Source organism: Myxine glutinosa, chromosome 10 (genome assembly GCF_964187855.1).
Source record: "Myxine glutinosa chromosome 10, kmMyxGlut1.1, whole genome shotgun sequence".
NCBI lineage: Eukaryota > Metazoa > Chordata > Myxini > Myxiniformes > Myxinidae > Myxine > Myxine glutinosa.
Window position 1 is genome coordinate 26,950,003 of NC_136270.1, and position 16,173 is coordinate 26,966,175.

The window sequence follows — 16,173 nt, forward strand, 5'->3', positions numbered from 1 at the left end:
GCTATCCCAGAAGGGCGTCAGCAACACTTTCCCAGCGGACGGCTAAGTGCAGAATTTTTTGGGTTTGGTGAAGTTGAATGGCGCCCCTCTTTGCTTGCCCTCTTCGTTTCAGGCTGAAAGTAGTGGACCCAGCTTTCATCCCCAGTCACTACACACTGTAAAAAAGCATCGCCTTCTGTTTCATAACGTTGCAGAAGTTCTTCACATGCGTCCACTCACCGTTTTTTCAGTTCTGGTGTGAGTTGTCTGGGCACCCACCTTGCAGACACTTTGCTGAACCCCAGCACGTTGTGAATGATATGGTGTGCTAAACCATGGCTAATGTTCAATTGGGAGACCACTTCATCCAGCGTAATGCGACGGTTTTCCCTTAGTAAGCACTCAACTTCTGCAACCATTTCTGTTGTGCCGGCTGTGTGAAGCTGGCCCGAGCAAGCAGAATCTGCCACACTGGACACTCCACTTTTAAACTTCCTATCCCAGTCGTACACCTGCTGCAGCGATAAACATGCGTCACCATATTGCATCTTCATTCTGCGATGGATTTCACTGGGATTCACACCCTCACTTCCCAATAAACGGATGCAGAACGTTGCTCCTCCCTGGTGCATGCTTCGAAGGGAGCCCCTATCTTGGAACTGCTCTACTGATGTCATACACTCAATGTTGCCAGATATAAAACAGGCAAACCATGACTCTTACCCATAGATATAACATATGTCGTCTACAATTATTACATACATTACATTCTCGAATTTATAATCGCCATTTTAAGGTTACTTATTGACTGGCGCTCGTACTTCCCGTCCTTTTTGGTGAGCTTCTAGTTCAGGCATTTGTGCCAAAAGCTGGTGCGTTAGCCTCGTTGAGTTGACAAGTGGTGATTCTACTCCCAGTTGTTCATGTCGCTGTTTGTACAGTTTGACCAAATCCACAAGTTTGAATCAGGTGTGCCTATCTAACCGAATGGAGAGGATTAGATAGCATTTGGGACATGAAGTAATTGCTAAATATCGAGTACAAGTTAATTATCTGACACTGAACCCAATGCTGGGTTACACAGCAGTGATGTTACCAGGGTGCCCTGGTAGTGCATTAACATTCACTCTTTTTCATCATTGACCTCTTGCCACAACTCCTGGTTTGTTGACTTTATTAAACTTTTAAACATTGCCAAATGAAAACCATATAATTCTGATGACTGTATACTAATGATTTGCATAAAGAAAATACTTTTCATTTCTGTAAGTATAAACTGTAAATTTCTGATCAGTGATGACACATACTTTCATCAAAACAACCAGAAATCATGGAAAAGTGTTTTATAGGATTAGAATTTGCAAAATCAGTGTCTACATACGTAAAAACATGTACATCCACACTTAGATATTTAAAATAGGATAACAGTATCAATTTCAATGAGGAAAACAATAATTCATTGGATCATTGGTGGCCATCTTGAAAAAATAGTGGCCATATTGGATTTTCAAATGGGTTTCGAGTGATCTATACACGGCAGACGCAATATATCATGACAACTGCAGGAAGACTTTCATGTCTCCATGTTCTGTCTCTGCAGCATCCCGGTCGATGACCGCTGAGGATCTCGATACATCCAGAATTATTTGCGCTGATCTATGAAAACACGCGATTCTATTTTCTGCTTCTTCTGTGCAAGTCCCAAGTTCCTGCACCAACTGTATGGTGTTGCTCAATATAGGATCTGCATCACATGCTTATTGAGATATAAACTTCAAAGAGTAAGCAGCACAATGGGAGTATAGAGCTAGGGGAAATAATTGTTTGGTAGCCATTGTACTTTCCATGCATGTTTGCAGCTCTGGCGTATGTTTGCCCATATAGTAAGTTGATGTTAAAGCCAAGCCGAGGTTTGTTCAGCGCTGTAGCTACAGCTTCATATCAGCATCATTTTCAATCTGTAGGTTGCACAGTTTGCCAAACCTTGTCCAAGCAAAAACCTTATAGATTTGACAATTATTCTCATCAGGTACATTGTATTTTTGTTTTGCTGGTTCTTATGTGCAGAGACATGTTCGTCTGATACGTTTAACTGCCCCCTATTTTGTCGATCCAATTTAAATACTGCATGTTTGTGGCAAGCTGATTCTTGATGTATCGTGAATTTCTCAATTGCTTTCTTCCAGTTGCTAAAACCAGTAGTTGCAGGAGTCTTTCAGCATCAGCTGTGGCACACTGAAAACACACAATTCCTTTTATTTGTGATGAATAATGGAGCCAAGGAAACCACTCGTACCAATGTTGTTGAAAATGCAGGGTTCTGAATTTTTCTGTCCAAGGTGGTATGCTTTGTGCAGGCTCGTGGTTAGAATGGTTGCATCCATCAATAAGTTGAACAGCTGTAAGTGGTGCAACTATTCCCGGAGACGTGGTGGTACTTTTGGCAATTTCCATGCAAGAAGTTTCAGGCCGAGGTGTCACACACGTACAAACGTCAGTTTCTCCCTCAATGGTACAGGACTGAAGCAGTGGCTCCCTTATCTACTCGTGGCTGAAAAGTAATAAAATAAAATAAATCAAACAATTCAACATTGCACACATATTGAAAAAAAATTTCCCCTCTATACTGAACAACAACAAAAAAAAACACACAGGAGTGCATTTCTAGGGGTACTGGTGCTGGCCTATTTAATAATCAACTTTCAATCAATAATATTCAATTTTAGCTCTTTCACGAGCCTCGATTCAGTATACTAAAAAAATTAAAAAATCCAGCTGCTGTGTATTGTCGTGTGTCTTTCCTGTCGTGAAGACCTCAGGGTGACAGATGGCCAAATGAGCTTTAACTCCAAGGCGTATAACCAACTATGGCGGTACCTTTTGCATGCGCGGAGGGGTGGGGGTGGGGGTAGCAAGTGCTTACCGGCACGGCCGGATGCGATCCGCGAACCCCCAAACAAATAAACCTACAAGACAAGGAATTAAAAATGTAACAAATAATGGGTTTAATGAAAATAATGGCATGATAAAAAAAATGAATGTACAGTGAACCAATTCCTAATTGAGGCTCCTCCACCAGGACTCGTTTACAACACCAGGGAAAGTTAAATGAAAATAAATAATGTTCCTGCCTGCCGGCACTTAACTTTGGTCTGGATGGCACGAATCGCCACACGGCACATTGAGCCGTGAAGCGGGAGCAAAACTCCTTCCTCCTCCGCTCGTTCTACGCTCCACAAAGCGCCGCTGTTTCTCAAGCGCACACAGCACAAAGCACAGCCGTCACAAAGATGATCTGAGATCCCACTGAGAGAGGGAGAGAACGAGACGGACTCTTCCTCTTTACAATTGCACGCAAGCCAGGAATATGACTAGTTAGGCAGCTTAGCAATTTTTGGGGGAACGACTTTACAAAAGGACCATTTTTATTTTAGTGGTTCATTGGACCATATCCAATAGAATTAGGACCGGAGGCAAGACATATACAGTGTTTGACTTTTGCGCAAATACGACTCGCACAGCATAATATCGAGCAATGCATTTATGCAAATAAATCATCAGCTATTGGAGTTAGTCTAAAATCGTAAATACATAAATTGCTGGACAAATTACCTTGAACAACATGTCTGTTCTAAAGCTATATTGTCATTACATCCTTGTAGTTGCGTACATGTTAAATATATGAAAGGTGCGCGAGTCACAAGTATAACACATTTGTATAAACACTCGGTATTATCTATCTATAATTCCAGTAATCTCTGTGTGTATGTGTGTGTGTCTGTGTGTGTGTGTGTGTGTTTGTCTGTGACCGCTGTTTCTCGACAACCACGGGTCCGATCTAATTGAAACTTGCCAGGTATATTGCTGGGGACCCGAGGATGTGCCTTTTCAAGGTTTGAAATTAATCGGACAAGTGGTTCCCAAGGTATGGTCACCGTACTCGCAAGCCGTTCGCTTTGGCTTTGCGAATGGACCAAACCATTTCATGTAAATAGAGGGGGGGGGTTTGCGAATGGACCAAACCATTTCATGTAAATAGAGGGGGGGGGTTCTGTGGTCGTTACTGCCACGTGGTTTCAAAGTTTTTTTTTGTTGTTGTTTGCACGCATGTTTTTTTGCACGCACGTACGGGCAAGCACGTACGTGCGGGCACGCCCTAGTATTACTAATTATTATTACATGGAAGCGTAAGATTTATTATGCAGGCATGCAGAAGTTTTACAAATAACACTGCATGTAATGAAATAAAAGTTAGCCTCCTTGTTGAAAATATATACATAATTGGTTTTTGTCCTTGGTTTTTGTCCAATAAAAAGGTGAAGAACACTGTATATTTCTTGCCTCCGGTCCTAAATCTATTGGATATGGTCTAATGGACCACCAAAATTAAAATGGCGCTTTTGTCAAGCCGTTCCCCATTTTCGATAAATATGCTGCTAAGCTGCCTGACTAGACCGCCCAGGACAGAAAGAGAATATGCGACTGCTCGCGACGAAACCCAACACAGAGAGAGGGAAATGCGTCCGCCTGCGACCAAAGCCAGGACCGAGATAGGGAAATGCGTATGCGAATGCGACCGCTGTGTGAATAACAGAGAGCAGGAATTGTGACTGCTGTGCGAAGAGCCCGGGCCAAGAGAGAGAACACAAATGCGACTGTTCGTGATCAAGCCCAGCCCAGAACAAGAGAGAGAAAATGGCGGGACGTGTCCCTTTTTGCTCCGACGCTAGAATGTTCTCTCCGACGTCACCCGCACTCCAATCAACGAGCGCCATCGAATCGTCCCAACTAATCGCCTTTCAGGGTCTGGCCTCATGGCCAGACCTGGCACCCATCGAGAAGATTTGAGCTGGGTGGTGTAGTGGTGTCTGGTATCGTCGGCGATTATGTTATTTTACAATTACGTGCCGATCGCATGGCTGGCCGAGTGTGCTTTATAATAACGAAGGGAAAAATACAGAGGTGATTACTAGACTACGGATTTTTATGTGAAGAAAATAGGCCTTTTATGTTTTGAAAAGTGGAATTTTTTTTTTTATGTGAAAAAATCCCGAAATATTTTTTTCCCCCATTTTATTCATTTTTTATTATTACCAAGTTTTTCAGAAATCAGTCAAAAAAAGAACAAAAAATGGTTAGCTTTTTCCTGCACAACATTAAGCACTCTGGGCTAGTAAACAGGTAAAAAATGACGTTCAGGTACCTTTATTGCAACCGCATTGTTTGATAAGTAGAGGACTAGAAGAAATTGACAAGACCCTTTTAGGAACGGTTAAAGTAGGTGTTTGAAATCATTATCTTGGTAATGTTCTCCTTGGTGAGGCGGTGTCGGCGGTCGGTGAGGACGTTTCTGTAGACGGAGAAGGACCTTTCCACGTCGACGCTGACGATGGGGCAGTACCTCAAGAGGGGGATGTCGGCAAGCTTGACTCCAGCCGGCACACCAACCTCAGATCCGTGCTGATCTCCATCCAGGATCAAAGCCACTGTCCTCAGCACACCAATGTCGGGATTGCGCTGCAGCACCGCCTTGAACTTGGTGAGCAGGATCTCCTTACGGCAGCCTCAGATCTTTTCGAGCTCCTCCTTGGCCTGATCAAGGAGCTGGAAGGCCTTGGCCAGCTCCATGCCGGCCTCCTCCAGCTGCTTAAGGATCTTCGGGATGAACGACACGTGGGCATTTAAGAAGACCAAACTGAGCTTGATGTCCGCCTTTCCGAACAGGTCCTTGGCACTCCGGATTGCCATCGCGTCGTCATCGTTCAGCTGGTCCACCATGTCCTTGACGGCCTCGAAGTGCTCGGCGTAAAACACCGCGGCGTTGATCCACGTCCCCCACCGAGTCAGAATGGGCTCCGGGGGGAGAGAAACATTGGGCTGCTGCTCCTTCCAAAGGACAACACGCGACGGGGCTTTGACGAACACCTTCTTCGTCGTGGCAATCAGGTCGTTGACGTCCTTGAACATTTCTCGGACTGTCTCGCAGACACGGTGGAGCGCGTGGGCAACGCAAGTCACATGCAGCAAGTCCGGGAAGAGTTCCTTCAGGGCATGGCCGGCCTTGATCATATAGGCTGCGGCGTCGCTGACGAGGACCTTGAGGCACTCCGGCTTGAAATCAGGCCAAAGATAGCACAGCGTGTCATTGACTGCGCGCACGATCTCCCCGGAGTTGGTCTTCTCCGGAAACATGCACTGGACGAGGTGGGGACGAAAGTACCCCTCCTTGGACAAGCATCCCGCGATGATGTTGGCCACATATCGACCTGCCGAATCGGTCGTCTCGTCGACGGACAGCCAGATGGGCTGCTGTCCGAGGTCGGCACGGATCCCCGCCAAGGCCTCGTCGTAGCACTTGTCGAGGTAGTGCTTTCGAATCCAGCTTTCATTGGGGATCTGGAGAGTGATGTGCTTCTCCAGGAACGACCGGAGGGCAGGGTTTTCAAATTTCGACCATGGGATGCCAGCGGCCAGCATGGCCTGGCACAGCTCCTGAGCCACGACGTCGCACTTGTGCCTCTTTTCGCCACCAAAGTCCTCCGTGGTGGCTTGCGTGACCGTCCTCTTCTTCTTCAAGGCCAAGTTGCTCTTGTGGCGGTCTCCTCGGACATGTTGGGCCAGCTCAGACTTCTGCTTCGCCCAGAAAGTCTTTTCACAAGCTCAACAGAAAGCCGTGTCACTCGACACGTACTTGAAGGTGGCCCCATCGCCGCCAGCATTGAATTCCTTCAGCCACTTGACACGAAGAGCAGCACTCATCTTGAGAGGAGACTTGTTCACACTTTGTGTACACTCTCTCACTGTAGTACACCGCCTCACTGCTGTACACGCTGGGGACGCAACGCACGCAAGTGGACGCAACGTTTTGTTTTTGAGATCGATCGCAGTTAAAAATTTCGAAAAATTCCCTAATTTTTTTGAGCGTTGCCAGACATTTTCGACCAAAAAGGCCATTTTCTTTTATTTTTCCCGAAAAAGGGCGAAATATTTTTTTTCTCCGAAAATAGCAAAATAATTTTTTTGCGCGCAGAAAAGCTGTTTTATGTGAAAAAATATTTTTTATTTTTTCACATAAAAATCCGATGTGCAGTGATTACACACTGGGAATTTTATCCATATGCCCTAACTAATTAGCATAGCTCCACCCCCCACATGGAGACACATAACGCTTACCCGGACATCCGACCATGACTTGTATACAGGAAGGTGGCTACACGGCATACGGCACGCGCTAATCTATAGGATCCTATATGGACTAAGGTATTTCATTGCCTACTCTCATACATGTAAATGTATTCTACCTGACAAAACCAGAGCAATTCGACTGCATCGCCAATATGCCTCCGAGTAGTCCCTGCCCATGACAACAGGTAGATACCCTCATTGGCTGTCCTAAGAATAAACAAGTTTGATTTAAATCCCTTCAGCTGTTCTCAAGTATCAAATTTTTACCAGACATGACAGGTTTCACATCGATTGGTGAAGCAGTTTCGGAGAAGGGTTTTTACGGCGTAGCTCATAGGTCAAAGCCATCTAGAATAGTGTTTGTCTGTCCGTATGTATGTATGTATGTGTGTATGTCCCTCACAAACGTACACCAATCAGAGCTGATGATCTGGTCACATGGCAGGGGTGATGTGAGGTGATTACATCTGTGATGTCGTTACGTCGTATGTCGACTGACTCCACACACCGTCATTTTGATTTATATGCCATTCAGGCCGAACATGTTGTCGAACCTGTCATATATCACAATCGCCATGCTTTACCTTTACGTTTTCCATTCAATGTGAAACACAAACAAACCGATTGTTAAATTGACAATCATTGAAAGGTGTATTGAAAGCATAGGTGTTATGGGTGTTCCAATGACAGTACGTTTAGAACTTAGGCTTCATGTCTTCATGCCTCACATTCAGGCCACTTCGAACAAATTAGCCTAGGTTTCCTAATACAGTAGTATCGTTTTCGTAATAATAATGTTACGTTTGTGGGGGTAGATGAAGGAATCCCATAGTAAAGGTAGGACTGTATAATTATAGCGTGGACGTGTAGGAGAAATCTCGATGTACTTAAGTAGGGAGACTGTAGCTTAAGATTGTTCATGTTTCTTAATACGAGGGGTGAAGCAGTGATAATTAGTTAGGTATGAAGGTTGGTTTTCCCCAATATGTGATTTTCCCTCTGTAATTTTCCCTTTACGTTTTGCTGACAAAGCCAGCCATGAAAACCTCCATTAAACAACAATAATCGTCCACTGCAAGCCAGGCAGGTTCCAGGACACTAAGCCCCGCCTTAATGGACCTCATAAGCAGGCCCTGCCCAGTCGAGGCGGAGAAACAGTGGGCGGTCAAAAAAGGACATGAGACCACGCTCCAAAGTTCATGATTGGCTGAGAGGACCATGGAGTTTCGCCAATTTGATTTCCATTTTGCCACAATAATCGCCATTTTCGGCTGCTCGCCTCGGGAGGAAAAACTGTTTCGGCCATCCCTCATCAGGCGGTCTTAAACGCTGATGACAGGACAATAATAATAACGTTAATAATACATTAAATATAATCGTAACACTTCGATCCCTTTGTCATGACTGAAAAGTTGCTGGATTGAAGTGGTGTATGGTTGGTTCATTGTTGACTCAACATGTAGAATAAACCAGTGTCTCAATGCAATCTCTTCATGTCCATGGTGACATACAGCTTAGAGACTTACAGTATTTCAAAAAATTTAATACTTCCATTATTTGCTAATACTGCTATTCCCACCCAGGTCATACTATCCTCTTCAATTACAGTATCAAACAAGCCCAACTATGCCGCTGTTCGACTTTCGGTCTTGTTTATAAATATCGGCTTTCAAGCTAATATGGCTGCCACACCACATGACATGTGACATAGAAATGTACACTATGCATAATGCATATGCATGGGTAGGGGATCACGTTTGTAAAGTTTCGTGTTGATCGGATAAGATTAGTTTTTCTATCCAAGATGGCTGCCAAACCATGTGACCTACGTCATCATTTTCAAACTATATGCAGCAATAGTGTTAGATGACATTTGTAAAGTTTCGCGTCGATAGGGTAAGTGGTTTCTGAGATATAATTATTTAATATTTTCCTTCAATCCAATCTGGCTGCCAAACCATGTGACCTTATGATGTCATAAATTTAATATTTCAATACAAATGGGTCATATATCACATGCATGCAATTTCAGATTTTTAGGATAAGGTATTCGATTAAAACATTTATGGCTGGTATTCCACTTCACCAATGACGTCATCATTATCATACTTTTGTTCCCCATTGGGAGTACTTAACAATGTGCCCAGTTTCAAATTTTTCCATTTAGCAGTTTCTGAGAAATAATTTTTTTAGTGTGTGTGTTTAAACGAAGATGGTTGCCATACCACGTCACCTGTGATGTCACAATTATCATAAAAACATTCTGCATGGGTGTCACTCCTACCCTGAAAGTTTCGTCTCAATTGGACATGTGGTTGCTGAGAAAAACGAGGTTTAGATCGTACGGACGGACGGACGACCCGAAAACATAATGCCTCCGCCCACTTTCGGGAGGGCATTGTGTGAGGGAGGAAGAAGAAGAAGAGCCACCTTTAGAGGCCATTTTTCCCTGCAGAGCTGGGGTTGGCCTTTTCCGGGCACCGTGGTCCCCTTTTTGAAGCAATGTTTTATGGCCAGATGCTCTTCCTGCCGCCAACCCTGTTAGTGCCTCTTGCGACACACAGGGAATTACCAGTGAACTGGTACTCAACTGGAACTGTGTGAGGGAGGGAGGTATAAAAACGTTAAATAGAACAAAGAGAGAAACTTACTCGCTTCGACACTGATATCCATGTTGCTAATGTCATTCAGATAACACTGGTCTTCTGGGGTCCAACGAATTACCCAAACTAGCAACGGTACCCGCCCTAAGGGCGGGGCTTCAATTGGGAAGCCGAAATGAAAAGGCAAAATATCAGAAATTTAAGGCAGAATTTTTTTTTTGTAAACGATTTATATAAACATCCGTCAAATCATATCACACGTAAATCATCAAAATCAAAACAGTATCTTTAGAATTTCAATAAAAGCCACATCACTGTTCATATCGGTAAATATTATTACATCGTGTTTCAAATTGTGATATAAACTTTTCTTTAGGGAAAAGAATTGAATGATTTTGTACCTCTTCTTCAGCTTAGAACTTCAGGATAGACGACATTGCTGATAAAAGTTCCTTTTCTCTCTTTGAAGTTCTTGGCAAACATTTTTATCTTGCCAAAACGAAGTTTTTGCTAGATGTATCAGTCAGCTTGTATGTTTGTTTGTTTGTTTGTTTTTTTGTTTGTGGTTAATCATTTTTTTTTCACGTTTAGATCACTCTGTAGACCACAGTTATTATTGGAAACTCCGGTAACTTCGCATATCAGAGTCCTATAGAGATACCCTTCAGCACACAAAATTTTGAAGGTCAAGGTCAAAGGTCAAGGTCACTTTGTGGTCAATCATGGAGGTCAACGAAACCCTTATTTTTTGAGTAACTTTGATCGGATCGTCTCCAAACTTCATGGGAATCTAGTATATGGTCCGGCGCTCAGCTGATTAGTTTTTGGTGGCGATCGGCCTTGACCTTCAAGGTCATTTTGAAGGTCATTCAATTGGGTCAATCATGGAGGTCAACGAAACCCTTATTTTTTGAGTAACTTTGATCTTATGATCTCCAAACTTGGTGGGTATATAGGGTGTGGTATGGCGCTCAGCTGATTAGTTTTTGGTGTCGATCGGCCTTGACCTTCAAGGTCATTTTGAAGGTCATTCAATTTTGACCAAAAGGTAAAATTTTCAAGTTTCAGTTACCATATTTACCACAGTTATTATTGGAAACTCCTGTAACTTCGCATATCAGAGTCCTATAGAGATACCCTTCAGCACACAAAATTTTGAAGGTCAAGGTCAAAGGTCAAGGTCACTTTGCGGTCAATCATTGAGGTCAACGAAACCCTTATTTTTTGAGTAACTTTGATCTTATGATCTCCAAACTTGGTGGGTATATAGGGTGTGGTATGGCGCTCAGCTGATTAGTTTTTGGTGTCGATCGGCCTTGACCTTCAAGGTCATTTTGAAGGTCATTCAATTGGGTCAATCATGGAGGTCAACGAAACCCTTATTTTTTGAGTAACTTTGATCTTATGATCTCCAAACTTGGTGGGTATATAGGGTGTGGTATGGCGCTCAGCTGATTAGTTTTTGGTGTCGATCGGCCTTGACCTTCAAGGTCATTTTGAAGGTCATTCAATTTTGACCAAAAGGTAAAATTTTCAAGTTTCAGTTACCATATCGAGTAGTACCTCAAATTGAAGCCCTTGTTGAGTGCTTTCCAAACATATAACTAGTTTGACAATGTGACGTCATTTGACGGCGTTATGACGAAAAAACTGCACTTTTCATGTATATTGTATTGCTTTAGTTCGCATTGTTTAGGTCACTCTGTAGAGCACAGTTCCCTTTGGAAACTCTTGTAAGTTCGCATATCAGAGTCTTTTAGAGATACCCTTTAGCACACAAAATTATGAAGGTCAAGGTCAAAGGTCAAGGTCACTTGGCAAGATACGGTTCACCCTGTGGGTGACATATGTTTATTATATTGTCACTGCTGCCAATGCGACTCATGGCGACATAAAGCTGTCCATGGCTGAAGAAATCTGTCTTTTGGTAGATGCCTACCTTTTGTAATGTCTGACCTTGAACCTTGTTACTGGTCATTGCAAAGCAGAGTCGGACAGGGAATTGTTTTCGCTGCATCTGGAAGGGGAACAGGTTTTCAGATGGAATGATTGGAATCCTCGGTATGAAGATCTTGTTTCCAGCATGAGGCCCAGTAGCTAGTGTCGCATCGATGAGATTCGGCATCAGGTGTCCACAATGTAACGACTCCCATTGCAGTGGCCATTTTTAGGGTCAATGTTTCGCAGCAGCATGATCGGAGCTCCCTTCTTGAGGCAGAAGAGCATACCGAGGATTCCAATCATTCCATCCAAAAACCTGTTCCCCTTCCAGATGCAGCGAAAACAATTCCCTGTCCGACTCTGCTTTGCAATGACCAGTACCTAACAAGGCTCAATCAAAGTCAGACATTAAAAAAGGTAGGCATCTACCTAAAGACAGATTTCTTCAGCCATGGACAGCTTTACGTCGCCATGAGTCGTGTTGGCAGCAGTGACAATATAAAAATGTTTGCCAAGAACTTCAAAGAGAGAAAAGAAACTTTTATCAGCAATGTCGCCTATCCTGAAGTTCTAAGCTGAAGAAGAGGTACAAAATCATTCAATTCTTTTCCCTAAAGAAAAGTTGATATCACGATTTGAAACACGATGTACCGGTAATAATAGCCGGCGAAGCCGGTGAACGACAGTCACACATTGCTGTTGAAACGGCGCTATCGTCTGATCTGTCGGCACTGATCTTACTGCAAGCTAACTTCTTCTGGTGGAGGAAGCCGCAGTGCCTGGAGAGAACCAGTCCTGAAAGCGACTGAAGTTAGAGGACTACACACATACTGTGAAAACATATATTAAGCCCAGTTAAAATTTCTTAAAATAGGCCCGAAGCTAGCACATCGTATCGTTACTTCCTTCAGCTTCTTGTGACATTTATTGTATGTAGGTATTGGGGAGGACTGTCTGCTCTTCTCTTTTACCAAGTCTTACCAGGTACGGTACCTACTACACCTACCTACTACCAACTACCTAACCCACTGATGCCATCGTGATAGGTAAAATAGTGGCAAGAGGCTTTGGCTTCACCAGTTCATTGCGGCTTTGCAGTCGGGTACTAGTAGCCGGCGAAGCCGGTGTTGTCAATAAACGCGTACGTATTATGTCGAAAACCTGATTATGCTGTATCCCTTGGCTTGAGAATTCCGAAGCGCAATGGAGGCCGCCATCTTGCGGATGCGGAAGTATGCATAACAAATTGAAAAACGTTCAATAGGAGTTTCTTTCAACCGTCGTTGTTTGATTCACAATCTTATGCACCTCTAATTTATAATTAAAATACTTTAAGACCAACCTCGGCCCGCACAGGCCTGGTTATCTTCAACGAAAGGCGTCACCAAACACCGGAACCAATGAGATTCGAGCATTTGAAAAAATATTTCTAAAACCAAATCACGCAATGTAGGCCGCCATTGACCGGATGCGGAAGTTTGCATAAAACAATTGCGAAAAAGTTCAATAGGAGTTTGTTTCACCCGTCGTTGTTTGATTCACAATCTAATGCACCTCTAATGTGTAATTAAAATACGTTAAGACCAACCTCGTTATCTTCAAAGAAAATCGTCACCAAACACCGGAACCAATGAGATTCGAGCATTTGAAAAATATATTTTTAAAGCTTATTACGCGTTTCGGACGCTGAAAACGGCGTCAAATATTCTAAAATAGACGAAGAATTATTTTTTAGAAATCTCGCGGCTGTAGGGGATAGTTTTTCACGGCCGGAAATATCCGAAGTTGAGACGGAATTCACCGAATTAATCAAGAAGTAAATTTTATCAATTTTGATCTCATCCAGAATGCAAATGGTACCTACTACACCTACTACACCTACTACACCGACGGTACCTACTACACCTACCTACTACCAACTACGTAACCTACTGATGCCATAGTGATGGATAAAATAGCGGCAAGAGGCTTTGGCTTCGCCGGCTCATTGCGGCTTTGTAGTCGGGTACTAGTACTTACCGATATGAACAGTGATGTGGCTTTTATTGAAATTCTGAAGATACTGTTTTGATTTTGATGATTTATATGTGATATGATTTGACGGATGTTTATATGAATTGTTTAAAAGAAAAAATTTCTGCCTTCAATTTCTGATATTTTGCCTTTTCATTTCGGCTTCCTAATTGAAGCCCCGCCCTTAGGGCGGGTACCGTTGCTCGTTTGGGTAAATTCACTTAAATTTGGGTACATTTGGGTAATTCGTCTGACCGATAAACAAACAATCAAAGGGTTCTCACCGTGTATGTCGCCTATTTATTTCCTTTGTAGTCATTTTAAATGTGGTAACTTTGTGGCCATTTAGTTGGGGAAATCTACAGAGAGAGAAAAAAATTGCTTGTGTCGTGTTTGGTAATACGTACTGCGTAGTGACGTGTAGGGGCGTGGCTTCGGTGGTTGATGGCGGCTCGTCATGATGGTCGTGTGGTCTGTGAGAGCTTGGTATTGTCTTTAATAAACCACTTGATTGAAGGAGATTCCTGAACTTACTACAGCTAGGGCGTCCGCATAGCTTTGTACTCTAACTTTCCACACCTTAATCATCATCCTCTTCTTCCTCTTATTCTTCTTTTTCTGTTTCTTTATTCCTCTTCCTCTTCGTATTTTTCTTCATCGTCCGTCCTTTTCTTCTTCTTCTGCTCCTTCCATTTACCTCCTCTTCTTCTTACGGTTTCTAAACATGACGAAAACAGTTTTTTTATTTGATTTTTTAACGAAATTCAAATTGATTAATTAGTGTTCTCCATTTTCTCATAATAAAGGTTTGTTAAAAATTTGATGACAAAAGCTCAAATGGTAAAGTAGAAAGTATCTCAAAATGCAAGTGGACAAAATAAATAAATAACACGGAGACGGAATTGACGGAAGTGATGTTAAAAACGCGGGAGTTTTGCTCTGCTCTGTGCGGCGGACAAGCTATAAGTATAAATAAGGCACATTTGTACTTACTGTGAAGGCAAAAATATAACTGTTGATAGCGTTATGAAATGGCGCTGGAACCCCACCTCTGTAACTCTCTGTAACGTTTGGACATGCATCCTCAAACCTCAAACGTTACGTATTTTTGGATTTGGATGTCCCCACACCCATACCATACAAACACCACACAAAATATATTTATCCTGGTGACGGTCTGCAATCTCTGATTGCTCTTTCTAGTTCTCTTGGCAATTTAGTGCGACATTCGTCCAAGGACGCAGTAAGATCCCATTGAAATTTCGTGGTACATTTGCTTTCGGGTGTATAGCTGTGATTTATCGAGTGAAGCTGGTTCCAGTTTTTTTCCACTTGCTGTTATTTTGTTCATCCCTTTGAAGTGAAATTTATATAGGACGATATATCTGTTTCACAAAATAATTATACACAAAATATACAAGAATATAATAAAATTCTGACAAATGTCAGTCAACGGAGTCGCGCCAGAACGGAACACGTGATGTCATCTGTACTTGTTGTTGTTTTTTATGGGATGCGCATAAGTGTGGCAGATTGTTGAGGTGATCCGTCCTTTTCACCGCACATCAGCAAAAATAACTTCCACCATGGCAGCACCAGGAAGAGTGAATGGAGACGACAGAAATTATGAAGAGGAACAAAGGCGTCGAGAGATTCGGCAACAATACCGTACTCTCATGGACCAAATCAAAGGTAATCACCAGAGACGAGGGACAGTCCCAACGCTATACTATAGAGTGTAAAGCAAGGCGACATTGCTCATGTGAACAAATCTTTCTGAAGACAGACGTGAAAGCATTCGTTAATGTCCTTGCGTTAATCGTTGTCGTTTATCGTTAATTGTCGTTTATCGTTAATTGTCGTTATCGTTAATGTCGTTATCGTTAATGATGTCGTTTATCGTTAATGTTAATTAATCTAATGTGGAAATAAAATGTACAGTTGCATTAATACTTGAACCCGGTTCCCATCAAGTTTTTTTTTTTTGTTTTTTTATTTATTTATATATATATACTCAATCGAGGCTCGTGAAAGAGCTGACAACCGCGAGGGAAAGACAGCACAGGACAACCGCGAGGGAAAGACAGCACAGGACAACCGCGAGGGAAAGACAGCACAGGACGACCGCGAGGGAAAGACAGCACAGGGGGACCGCGAGGGAAAGACAGCACAGGGGGACCGCGAGGGAAAGACAGCACAGGGGGACCGCGAGGGACAGACAGCACTGGGGGACCGCGAGGGAAAGACAGCACAGGGGGACCGCGAGGGAAAGACAGCACTGGGGGACCGCGAGGGAAAGACAGCACAGGGGGACCGCGAGGGAAAGAGCACAGGGGGACCACGAGGGAAAGACAGCACAGGGGGACCGCGAGGGAAAGACAGCACAGGGGGACCGCGAGGGAAAGACAGCACAGGGGGACCGTGAGGGAAAGACAGCACAGGGGGACCGTGA

General features: G+C 43.3%; 1 protein-coding gene and 1 long non-coding RNA gene across 8 annotated transcripts in view; one reads left to right on the forward strand and one right to left on the reverse strand.

Moving 5' to 3' along the window:
* Positions 1 to 1,136: 1,136 nt before the first annotated feature.
* LOC137434307 (uncharacterized) lies at positions 1,137 to 14,267 on the reverse strand. Of its 4 annotated transcripts, none has more exons than XR_013624700.1 (5): positions 14,129 to 14,267; positions 9,595 to 9,760; positions 3,121 to 3,285; positions 2,903 to 2,945; positions 1,137 to 2,530 (listed from the first exon to the last, which is right to left on the reverse strand). It is a non-coding gene; the product is annotated as an uncharacterized LOC137434307 (long non-coding RNA). The 4 variants fall into 4 exon arrangements; XR_013624701.1 differs by having other exon boundaries at positions 9,449 to 9,760; XR_013624703.1 differs by lacking the exon at positions 3,121 to 3,285.
* LOC137434311 (EP300-interacting inhibitor of differentiation 3) overlaps positions 14,134 to 16,173 on the forward strand; it is a 68,860-nt gene continuing 66,820 nt past the window's right edge. The window contains exons 1-2 of one of the 4 annotated variants that reach the window (XM_078785488.1): positions 14,134 to 14,207; positions 15,291 to 15,413. In XM_078785488.1, coding sequence (XP_078641614.1) covers positions 15,308 to 15,413 — 106 coding nt within the window. In that variant the 5' untranslated portion in view covers positions 14,134 to 14,207; positions 15,291 to 15,307. Of the gene's footprint in view, positions 14,208 to 15,196; positions 15,414 to 16,173 lie in introns of those variants that run through there. The other 3 variants (XM_078785486.1, XM_078785487.1, XM_078785485.1) reach the window with 3 other exon arrangements.